Source organism: Nannobrachium achirus (genome assembly GCF_963921795.1).
Source record: "Nannobrachium achirus genome assembly, chromosome: 22".
Classification (NCBI taxonomy): Eukaryota; Metazoa; Chordata; class Actinopteri; order Myctophiformes; family Myctophidae; genus Nannobrachium; species Nannobrachium achirus.
In genome coordinates, this window is record NC_137829.1 from 48899544 (window position 1) to 48912476 (window position 12933).

General features: G+C 44.6%; 1 protein-coding gene across 1 annotated transcript in view; it reads right to left on the bottom strand.

Moving 5' to 3' along the window:
- acvr2aa (activin A receptor type 2Aa) overlaps window positions 1-12933 on the bottom strand; it is a gene marked incomplete at its 3' end in the record, with an annotated part of 83104 nt that overhangs the window by 31933 nt on the left and 38238 nt on the right. The window contains 4 exon segments of the mRNA XM_080753065.1: window positions 753-811; window positions 814-870; window positions 873-905; window positions 8746-8858. Coding sequence (XP_080609191.1) covers window positions 753-811; window positions 814-870; window positions 873-905; window positions 8746-8858 — 262 coding nt within the window.

A 12933-nucleotide genomic window follows, 5' to 3' on the forward strand; every position in this document is an offset into this window, starting at 1 on the left:
CAGCCAAGCTGTGCCATCTCCAGCAGCGGCGGGGCAGAATGAGCGGCTGAGCGCGGCCACTAACTTTAGCCTGGCACGGCGTTGCATGGAGATTCTTTAAGGGTTGCGTTTGGTAAGGCATTCAACTCATCAGCCAGAGTGATGGCAGGATGAGCTGCATGTGCGTGACACGGGGCACAATTCCTCGATAAAGACACTTCCACCAACACTGTCAAGGCAGGGGAAGAAATGACAGGAGGGAGAGGAAAGGTAAGACAAAAACAGGCAGTTTTTGAGTCAAAGAAAAAGAAGAAGAGGAAGAAATCCATGAGGTAACGGGTTGGTTCCATGTTCCATGGAACCTCTGCGTTGTTGCCGCTGGCGCCCATGACTGGGACAGCCGAGAACCGACGCAAAGTTCTGGAGCTAATCCAAAGAAATTCACCTGGTTTCATCCCGGGCAGAGGCATCGTTGCGGAGGCGGAGCGGGAGCTGGCATGTGTGCACAGAGCTCAGATTAGCCACGAAAACAGCTTCCTGACACAAATGCACAACCACGCAATACCGTCACTTCACACCGCACTACACGGGGCAGCACTAGGGGAAAGCCTGGAGACGGCCGGGAGTCTGACATGGATTCGTTCATGTTGTGCAGCAATGGCAAAGCTACTGGGCCGGATGATGGAAAGAAAAAACGAGGAAAAACAGAAAAGAAAACGACTGGTGGCATCTGGCGGCTGTTTGTGTGTGTGTGTGTGTGTGTTGATTGTTACCTGGGTGGGCACCAGGACGGGCGGGTAGGCCAGCTTGTGGTGACGGTACATCCAGAAGAGAAGAGCACGATGGCCGTGATGCCCATGATGGGCACCAGCGAGTACATCAGCGTGTCAATACTGGTGGCTTAGGAGGCACCTGGTTGGATGGAGCTGCCAGGGAAACAGAGAGAGAGAGAGAGGAGGGGTGAGAGAAAGAAACATTCACCACTTTTCAACTCTTCACCAGTGTTGTTTTTGACAGCAAATTTTGATTTAGTTTTAGTCATAGTCTTTTGAATAAAATGTCATTTAGTTTTAGTCATAATTTAGTCACCTGAAAAGTTTTAGTTTTAGTCTAATTTTAGTCGACTAAATACCATAAGATTTTAGGCAACTAAATCTACAGTTTATTTAGTCGACTAAAATGTATTTTGGCAGGCCTTGATGGCATCGTAATGACTGATTTTACACTTGGATGTGTGCTGAAAATAGCAGATCTACAAGCTCACAACGCGTCAGGTTGTGAGCTTGTAGATCGGATATTTTCAGCAACACCTGAGAGCAAGCAAACATAAAATTACTCTCTTCTCCCTCTCTAACGTTTTAGTCTAGTTTTTATTTTGTTGACGGAATTGTCAATATATTTAGTCTTAGTTTTAGTCACCACACCTTAGTTTTTGTTTAGTTTTTATTTAGTTTTCGTCAGTGAAAAAACACGGTCGACAAACATTTTTCGTCATAGTTTTAGTCGACGAAATCAACACTGCTCTTCACTCAACTTATGACACTCCTAAAGACCTAGTGAAATGAAAAAATACGTTTTTCACACCTTAAGAGCTTATCCATGGTAATCATATGGGCATTCCTAACACTAGAAACCATCCATCTTCAACCGCTTATCTGGAATCGGGTCGCGGGGGTAACGGTTCCAACTGAGACTTCCAGATTTCCTTATCCCGAGCAACTTCCTCCACTCCCTCAGGGAGTGTACCGAGGAGTTCCCAAGCCAGTTTGGAGATAGAGTCCTTCCATCTGGTCCCACTGGGTCTCCTCCCAGTGGGACATGCATCGAGGACCTTCCTAGGAAGGCGCTCGGGGGGCATCCGTCGTACTAGATGCCCAAACCACCTAAGCTGACTCCTTTCCAAGTGTAGGAGCAGCGGTTCTACTCAAAGTCTCTCTCGCGTGACTGAACTTCTCACCCTATCTTCCCAGCCACCCGTCTGAGGAAACCCATTTCGGCAGCTTGCACCCGCAACCTTATACTTTGGGTCATGACCCACACTTCATGACCATAGGTGAGAGTAGGAACGAAGATTGCTCGGTAGACAGTGATGTGCCGTCAAAAAAGCGAGATTTCCCCAAAGCATACACCTAGCCAATAGCAATGGATTCCTGACTGTGTTGTCACCTGCCTATGAACTTTCTCCTTTACCAGATCCTTTGCGGTACACTTTTGACTGAGAGTGGGTAATACCTGGAAGGAAAGGTAAACCCATATACACAAAAGCCTACTGTTGCGGCCTCACATGGAGTGGCGTTGAGAGAAGGACATTTCAACATGACGTCACCCAACGACGGCTCGGCCAAGAATGCGAGCGCTCCCTTTGTGCCTGTCAACGTTCGCTGCAGGGAGGCTAGTGTGGGCTGGAATATATCTCTCCTCTCCCCCCCCCCCCCTCTCTCTTTGGACTAAATACCTCACTGGCTCTGGATAGAAAGCTGCCAAATCCACAGGGGCTTAGTGCTACTGAGAGCGATGGTTAAATCAAGTTGATCTCACGCTCGCTCCGCACACTACTCCTGTTCTCTCGCTCTCTCGCTCTCAAACACACAGCTGCAAACGCCAGCTCATTGCACAGCAGGTTTACGGAGGGACAGAATTATCTAAATTAACACACGTAGCAGCAGACAGACACAGAAAAAAAGCAGCTTTTAACCACCTGGCGTGCCTATTTTTGGGCATGTCATTACAGGCGAAACGTTTCGATTTTTAGTTTAGTTTTGTTTCCGAAAATAGCTGACGGGACACGCTCGCAATGCATTCGTTGCAACTATTTTTTTGCTGTGCAACGCTGTCGTAATATGGTGAGGTATGAAAGAGGCCTTACGTGGTTGAACCAGCGTATTGCTAACTGATCGGTACCTTGACCAGGGTTACCACTAGGGGTGTAACGATATAGTAACTGTATCGAAATATCGTTTTTAACTTAAAAAATCAAAGTATATCGAAATGAAAACAGCTAAAATCGAATCGTATTGTTTTATTTTGTACCGTATCGAATCGGCAGTGCAAAGAATCCATTGTATCGATACTACCTACTTGGGCATTGTATTTAGCATTTTTAAGAAGAAAAAATGAAAAGGAGGGGTTTAATTACTTTTCCTTTCCATATAGCTACATTGTTCTATCGATAAGTGTGTGTAATCTCTGGGTTCATGTCAAGGTGCAGGTTTGTAAATATACAATGTCCATGTATTTGGCAGATAATCACTGTGTTTACTTATTTATATCCATAATAATACATGTTTCCCTTAAAACCTGCACTATCCATACCTTTCACACAGATTTAATGTCTTTGCTAAATAGTTACTATATCGATTTTAAATCATTAAATCGAATCGTATCGTATCGCCATGAATGAACCAATATCGTCCATGTATCGTATCGTTAACCATGTATCGTGATATGTATCGAATCGCTATTAAAATGTATCGTTACACCCCTAGTTCCCACACATCTTTACAAATTAATTTCCAAAACTTTTCCAAAACTTTTCCAGAATATTTAACCCAATTTCCAGGACTATATAGCAATAATTCAGCTCAATAACGAGTCGCTTACTCCTATGTGAAATGCCCAAAGACAGGCAGTGTATGCCAGTGGTTCTCAACCTTTTCAGGCCGTGACCTCCGAAATAATCATATTTGAACTGGGGACCCCGGCACCCTGATGAGCACTAGGAGTTGAGGAAATTTGTATAACACGGTTGTATTGTGAAAATAGCCGATCTACATGCTCACAACGCCTCGCAACGCTAATTATTTTTTACAATTTCTGTCTTCTGACTCTAATATTTTACAATTTGGCCAATGCTGAATTTGTCATTTCAGAGGTATTAACAAAATCATTAACCAAAGACAATGCATAGCTATTTTTTCCAGGACCTTCCAGGACCCTTGATCAATTCCAAACCTTTTCCAGTACTGGAAAAATATTTTTCTAATTTCAAAATATTTCCAGGAATTTCATGACCGTGGGAACCCTGCTTGACTGTGTTTTTGTATAATTTTCTTTTTCATAATTATTTTCTATCCTATTATTCAATCATTATTCAAATGACACTCAAAAAGCTTCCAGCAAAGAGAGCAAAGTGTCTCTCGTGTCTCGTCGGGTCCAAAACTGCTGCTCTTCAGCATTCAAATAGAGAAATAGCAAAAGTAGCAGATCAACAAGCTCAAAACACGTCGCTTCGCGCTGCTTTTCGAGCTTATGGATCTGCCACTTTAGATGCTTTAGTGTGACGCTGTATGATCAAGTATGCCGTTAACGTAAAAAAAATAAAAAAAGGAAAAGTAAAAAAAAAAAAAGATAAGATGAGGCTTCTGTATGACAGCAACATAATGCTAATTATCCAAAAATACATTCAAACATTCTAAATGGGATTTTAATATCCCCCCCCCCCCCCCCCCCCCAAAAAAAAAGGGTGCAGAGCTAGATGCAATAAGTGGGGTTAGGTAGGTGTGATGGTGCGGAGTGGAGTGGACGTATGCGTGTGAGGGCTTTTAAGTGAGGGAAAGGTGAGCGCACGAGAGAGAGCGGAGATCATTTGATTGTGTGCCGCTGAACCAAAGCAGCGGCCATGTTGCTATCAAAAACAACACTCGCATGCAAACTATGTCAGGCCCCCCCTCCCCCTCCCCTCTCCCACCCCTCTCTCAGGGCACACAAAGTGCATGCGCCTCTCCGATCGTGTCAGTGTGTGTGTGTGTGTGTGTGTGTGTGTGTGTGTGTGTGTGTGTGTGTGTGTGTGTGTGTGTGTGTATAAAAGAGCGAGCGAGAGAGAGAGGTAGAGAGAGAGAGAGAGTGGGTGGTTAGGAAAGCAGGCGACCTGAGCTGAACTGAGTATTCAGTGGTAGGGATGGGACGATATGAACATTTCATATCACGATTATTGTGACAAAATAAGATCGCGATTTACGATATTATCGCGATAATCAAAATCCATTATCCTGGGGCCGGAACATGTGCCAAAAAAAAAAAAATTGCCGATCTACAAGCTCACAACGCGTCACAACGCGCTTGAAGATCGGCAATTTTTTTGGCAAAGACATTTGATGGAGAGTGAAAAAAAGACTGTAGTGTATATATATATTATAAGTACCTTTTACCAATTACAGAGGGTTTAAGTGGTGTGTGATATGAAGCTCGGCAAATAAACGCTGAATTGATCCCAGTGCATGGCGGGAGGACGATATCACGATAAATTAAATCTCCACGATACGATCATCGAGTTTTTTTATCACGATAAACGATAATATGGCGTATCGTCCCATCCCCACTCAGTGGTGCCTTTACATGGTTACAGTGGGGCACTGTTTCATGATGCTGACAGCAGCGCAACAGCACTCGACCTCGCCGTGCCCCCCCTCCCCCCTCCCCCCCAGCAGGGCGCAATTTTAGCTGCGAGCAGAAGAGGATGAGAGTCTGGATTAAAGCCTCTTTGAGCTGAAAAACACAGCAGCAAGCAACAGCAGCAACAGCAGCAGCAGCAGCCGCCACCGTCGGTGTTGCCAGGTTTTGTGCAGTGTTGTTTTTGACGGCAAATTTTGACTATTTCGTTTTAGTCATAGTCTTTTGAATAAAATGTAATTTTGTTTTAGTCATAATTTAATCACCTGAAAAGTTTTAGTTTTAGTCTAATTTTAGTCAACTAAATATCATGAGATTTTAAGCGACTAAATCTACAGTTGATTTAGTCAACTTAAAAGTATTTTGGCAGGCCTTGATGGCATCGTAATGACTGATTTTACACTCAGTTGTGTGCTGAAAATAGCCGATCTACAAGCTCACAACGCGTCGCAGCGCGACGCGTTGTGAGCTTGTAGATCTGCTATTTTCAGCACGCAACACCTGTGAGCAACCAAACATAAAATGACTCTCTTCTCCACTAGTCCCTCCCTAACGTTATAGTCTAGTTCTTATTTTGTTGACGAAATTGTCAATATATTTAGTCTTAGTTTTAGTAATCACAGCTTAGTTTTTATTTAGTTTTCGTCAGTGAAAAAAAACGCAGTCGATAAACATTTTTCGTCATAGTTTTAGTCAACGAAATGAACACTGGTTTTCTGAGAGAAAAAAAAAAGCATCCTGGTCTAGAAAAAAAACGAGCCCGAAAAGAAGCGATAACTATTAGGCCACACAAGAACTTTAAAGCTGTTATACATCGGATATTTGAAAATAGTCGATCTGCTATTTAAAAAAGAAAATCTTGAGATGAAATGTGGAATATTGGGGGAAAAAAAAAACGTTTGAAACATTCTAACACCACGAATCTGGTACGGGGGCAACCTGGGGGTAAGGGGACATATCAGGGATGGGACGATAAGCGATATTATCGTTTATCGTGATAAAAAAAACACTCATGATAATCGTATGGTGGAGATTTAATTTATCGTGATATCGTCCTCCGTCGTGCACTGGGATGAATTCACCTTTTATTTGCCTATTGGTAAAAGGTATAATATACCTACTTGACACTGTCTTTTTTTCCCACTCTCTATCAAATGTCTTAGCCGAAAAATAGCCGATCTACAAGCTCACAACGCGTTGCAACGCAACGCGTTGTGAGCTTGTAGATCTGCTATTTTTTGGCAAATCGTGTTCCGCCCAAGGATAATGAATTTGATTATCACGATAATATCGTAAATCGCGATTTCTTTTGTCACAATAATCGTGATATGAAATGTTCACATCGTCCCATCCCTATGACATATACACATTCATTTGGGGTGGGGGGGGGGGGGTCCCCAAAACAAGCCCAAAGTCGCTAAAGCCTCGATCAGAGTCGGGTCCGCGGCGGTCTTTTTGAGTCTTTTTGAGTCATGAAACTACAACGTTACGTCATTCCTCGCGGTGGAGAGCTTTCCACCGCGAGTCCCGACACATCTCTCTGTTTTTACTATCAGACAGACAGGCTCTTCACCCCGTTCACTGATTGGTCGACATAGACCAGTCAGTCACGGTGAAAAGGACTTCATCGTGACTGACTATGATGGCCTGCACTTATTTTTTGACTTGAGGTGGAAAGCTTTCCACCTCAAATTTGCGGTGGATAGCTCTTCACCGTAGAATCTGATCGAGGCTTTAGAATAACCTGACATGGCAACACTGAGCAGCAGCAGCAGCAGCTAAGCCCCTCCCACCCTCTGCCTGCCTGTCCTCCGGGCGTCTCTCTTTGCGTGCCGGCCCCTCCCCCTCCCCCCCCTTGACCAAGACCGTGAGGCATTAAGATGGCCCACACGCCACTCAAAGCAAGAGCAAGATCTCCTGGTCAGCGGGTCACACAACCCTCTCCCCCCCCCCCTCCTCTCTATATCCTCTCAGTCTAAACCTCTCCTGCTCTCTCCCTGGCCCCACGATGGTCCCCAGATAGGCCCTGTTGCTAGGTTAAAAAAAGCAGCAGCTGTGTGTGTGTGTGTGTGTGTGTGTGTGTGTGTGTGTGTGTGTGTGTGTGTGTGTGTGTGTGCGTGCGTTCCCCCCCCGGTCGGCTCCGCACTACAGTCAGCGGGGGCAACGAGGCTTCCTTTTTTTTAATTCCCAAATATCCAGGGCATTCCACATCTAGTTAGTCGGAGCCCAAAAATAAAGCTATGTTTGGTTGCATAAGCATCACGAGAGAGAGAGAGAGAGAGAGAGAGAGAGAGAGAGAGAGAGAGAGAGAGAGCGCTGACAATCCCCCCTCCCCCTACCTCAAATCCCGGCAAAGCTTTTATTACACTTTTGTGTAAAGCCTTTACTGGCTTTTAGATAAGAAAAAAGAAAAAAAGAAAAAGAAAATAGCTGTTTTAAGGCACTGACAATCCTGCCTGCGACAGCCTTACCCCTTTCATCAATGACAAAAAATATGTGAGGTGACATTTGTGTATCCCTGACTTCAATCCGTCCAAACAACTACAAAGAACACAATTATTATTGCTTGCGGCAGCAGAGCGCGCAAGTAGGGTGATAGACACACACACACACACACACACACACACACACACACACACACACACACACACACACACACACACACACACACACACACACACACACACACACACACACACACACACACACACATGAACCGTGTTCAAAGAAAAAAATCTGACCAGTGTTAAAAATACATTTTTGTCGTCAAAAGTAACTGTAGATTTAGTCAACTAAAATCCTTAGATATTTAATAATTTAGTCAAAGATTTCAGATGACTAAAATATGACTAAAACTAAATCAACACTACTAGTAGTAGGTCAGTGTTGTCATTGGCCAGTGCTGTTTGTAGTTTGGACCACACAGCAAAGACTCCCTGAGTTTTTGGTTTGTTGAAAGCAAAATGTTTACAGATCACAACATGGATGGGATTCAGGGGAGGTAGGCATGTGTCAGCGTTGTGCCCTGCCTAGCGAGCGAGATGACAGCTGTCACCACAAAAAGAAAAGAAATCTAAAAAGAAAAAAAAGAGGGGGGGGAAAAGTTATTTGAGTAATGTTGCTGCCTGTCTCTCTACCCTGAAAAAGGTGGATGACAACTTGACACGCTGGAAAACAAAAGCTAGGCTATTTATCTTTTTCTGACAATGGGATCGCTGTGCAATGTGCACAAACACACACACACACACACACACACACACACACACACACACACAATGTGCACGCACACCAACACCACGTGATCACACCACACACACACACAATGTGCACACACAAACCAATGGCAACGCCATGAACAAACAGGGGCTGGGAACTTACTCTGGATCTGCGCCGCTGTGTCCGGGCTGTGGTAGAACTTCTCGTTGCACAAGCTGCCCTCGCAGCAGCAGAAGAACACGTCGGGCGCGTCTTTCCTCTCCACGCATTCTCCTCTGTGAAGGAGAGAGGAGGACGATGAGGATCACCACAGTGCGTTAGGGTCGCTGCCGGAAGCATGACACGTTTAACACATCTTTTATAGCATTTCTGCTTAATTGGACAGTACGATAGAGCGTGACAGCATAAAACCAAAGAGGAGGTAGTTATTTAAGTGATGTTGGTCATGAGCTTCGTTTGGTCTGAGGACCACCAGGGGTCCTTGGGGGAGGGGGAAGGGGGTCCAGGGGGTTCCCAGGGGTCCTTGGGGGAGGGGGAAGGGGGGGGGGGTCCAGGGGGTTCCCAGCAAGAATAGTTAATGTTGCATCACAATAATGGTTGGTGGGTAAACCACCGCTCAGTTCACACGGGTGTGATTTTTTTTTTATATTGAAAATGTACGAATCATTTTACATAAATCATCTCTTCTGGGGGTCCCTGTTACAAAACCTTTTTCAGGTTAGGGGTTTGCAGCCAAATATATATCAATTTGGGGGTCCTTGACATGAAAGAAACCATTTGAGAAATACTGATTCAAGGCACAACTGGGAATGTGGCTAAGTGGAGATTGTAGTCTACGTTCAAACCAGTCGAAAAACCCTTCCAATTCAATATTTACGCCCCGATAGCAGTGGTTCTCAAACCTTTTCATGTAAAAGACCCCCAAATTGACACTTATTAGCCCGCGGACTCCCTCAAGGAGCCCTGGGGGTCCCGGGACCCCACTTTGAGAACCGATGCCCGATAGGACGGCAGTGGACCTGATGCCCTCAGCCAGGGCAGGGTTCACAGTGGATTGCTTCACACAGCTGCTCAGCATTGAAGGTTGGGCACACGGATAGATATAGCGCATTAGATTTGTCATTGCATCATCGATGATGGGCAAGCAGCTTAGCTTTCATGGGGGTGTGTGTGTGTGTGTGTGTGTGTGTGTGTGTGTGTGTGGTGGGGGTCCTCTGGCCGGGGATGAGTTTCAGGAGGCTCTCCAGCTTTCCGTGCTGGCAAAGTGGCGACCTCTTGGACTCATAAAGTAGGTCTCACCATGGATTAAAGCAAAAATAACATTTCACAGCGGAAACATTTCATTAGGCCAAGTCCTAATCCACGATTTGCGAAACCGCGAGAAAGACAGCCAGCCCTTCCCCTGATACACAAGCGCCGTTTTATGAAATTTAATTTCTCTGGTACTGTAGTAGATGAGCTAAAGTAACGGTTTCACTCAATCTCAAATAACCATTCGCAATTTTACCCGAGCGTGGTTTAAACTGACACATAATGAGCAGCAATGATTTTTGCTGCCTGTGCACTGGCTAATTGTTTACTAGAAGGACCAAAGAGACAAAGAAGGCTGGAATTACTTTGACACAATGATTTGTATTTTTATAACCACAAAAACCTTAGCAAACTCAGTTAGTCTCCCATTAGCCAGATGATTACGTAGATACAGTACCTAACGTCAGGGGAAAAGAACAACTATTGTAAAGTGATTAAGGACCCCCCCCCCCAAGAGGAAACAAATGTGTGAAAGACATTTGAATGAACAGCCCAGTCAATAAGAAGACCACAGGAGACTATTAACCAGGTAACATCACTGTGTTCTATAAGGTTACAACTGATGGCTGTCAACAGCCTGGTCACTAGAGCTGAGCTTAGCTCAATAAAATAGATCGCCATAGATCGCCTTCAATTCATCCAAAACACTGCAGCAAGACTGTTAACTCGGTCCAGCAGAAGGTGTCACATTATGCCAATGTTGCCCTCTTTGCACTGCATGGCTCCCAGTTCATTTTAGGGTTCAGTTCAAGGTCCTGGTGCTCACTTTCAGAGCCCTGCATGGCATGACATTTTTATCCCACAATTTTGTAACCCATTTTTTCACCCAGTGCCAATTGCCTACAGTATGTAATCCTGGGCTCTGCTCTCCCTCTTTCGCGCCTGGGGAGACAACAGACTGACCTCATGCTTCCTTCTATGCATGAGGAGTCCAAGTTGCTTCTTTTCACCTGACAGTGGAGATTTCCCTGGTTTGGACGTAGCGCGTGGAAGGAACACGTTATTCCAACCAGTTCCTTTCCCCTCCATCAGGCGCCCCGGCTGGCCAGGGGGAGGCATTATTGAGACCAGGATTACGTGCCTGTTTTTGTGAGGGTATCAACCCTAGGAGACACGGGGAGAACATGCAAACTCCACACAGAAAGGCCCTATCGCCAACCCCACCTAGGGTGTGGGCGCTGATGACGCGGAGGGAGGAACACGCCGCCAGTGCCCACAGCGTCCCCCGGCGGGAATCGAACCCTGGACCTTCTAGCTGCGAGGCGAAGGGCTAACCACTGCGCCACCGTGCCCCCTAAGCACCTGCATATCTGACAGACCTGCTAGAACCTTATGTGCCCAGCAGGGCCCTAAGGTCAGCTGACCAGGGTCTACTGGTCATTCCTCCAACTAAATTAATCACCAAAGGTGATAGAGCCTTTCAGTCTGTAGCGCCCAGACTTCGGAACGCCCTTCCCTGTGGCCTCAGAGTCTGTGGATATATTTAAGAACCAGCTAAAAACACAACTGTTTCAACATGCTTTTGGGGAAAGTTATTGAGCTTCTCCTCCAGGTGTGAAATGTATCTGCTGTTTGTTTGGTTTTTTGTTTCTCTGAGATGCATTGTACAGTTCCATGTTTTTGTTCTGCTTCCTATTATGATTTGAATGTTTTTATGGTGTTTGTTCCTGTTTTATGTAAAGCACTTTGTGAGGTCTCTCTGTGATAAGTGCTATACAAATAAAATGTACTTACTTTACTTACTTACTCTCGGAGCTAACCGGTTCTCAATGACCGCATACGGTTTTCATTTGTTTACTGAGAAAACGTGGAGGCTCGTAGGCCCAAGACGGCTGCATGGATTTCGCTCCGTATTTATCCATTTTCTCGTAACGGCGAATGCCGTGCACACACGCGTGATACACAATCCATGGAACGGCATGCACGATCTACACGCACGCGCGCCGCGTTAAATGTAAGAAGACCTCGGCAGTGAAGCGGAAATGACAATGTTTAAACGCTGCAGTCAGTGAGTTAAAAACAAAATGTAAGGAAACCAGAAATGAAGGGACCCATGAAAATGTGTCTGGGGAAAAAGTGGTCTATTAGCCCTATTCACGACCCGCCCACTCAGCAAATTTCTCAGCATCCCCCGGGTGCTGACATCAATTTAGAAGGGGAAACTATAACAGAAATAGCTGGACTTAAAGCCAACAAATCATTATTTCGAACGGTAAAGTAAATTATAATGCTTTGTGCCTTTTACTATCTTGTGTTCTTGATCATGCTAGCCGTATTTTATACTTTACTATTCGGAAATTGCATTAAATTTGCGATTTCTGTGTTAACTCTATAGGCTTTAGAAGGATTTTCCCCTTCAAAACGTGACTTCAGCACCCGGGGGATGCTGAGTGGGCGGGCCGTGAATAGGGCTAATTCTATGTAATTTATCACATGTCCATGGGAATGTCATTTATAGTCGGGGGGCCGCAACTGATATTCAGACATATGCGGCTATCTCGGGGTAGAAGTTGCCAACCTATTCAGAACTAATCTTTAACCCCTTGTGATGGGTTCTAACCTGGTTGGCATCTCTGAAAATGATTTTTAGGTCATTTTATCACTGTATACTTAAAAGTGGTAAAATCGGATTTTGCTCCTATAATGTTGAGCAGGTTTGCAAATGTAATTGTACTGCTAATGGTGTAATGTATAAAATACAGGTAGAAGTTGCCAACCTATTCAGAACTAATCTTTAACCCCTTGTGATGTGATCTAGCCTGGTTAGCATCTCTGAAAAAGATTTTTAGGTCATTTTATCACTGTATACTTAAAAGTGGTAAAATCGGATTTTGCTCCTATAATGTTGAGCAGATTTGCAAATGTAATTGTATGGTGTAATGTATAAAATACAGGTAGAAGTTGCCAAACTATTCAGAACTAATCTTTAACCCCTTGTGATGTGATCTAGCCTGGTTGGCATCTCTGAAAAAGATTTTTAGGTCATTTTATCACTGTATACTTAAAAGTGGTAAAATCGGATTTTGCTCCTATAATGTT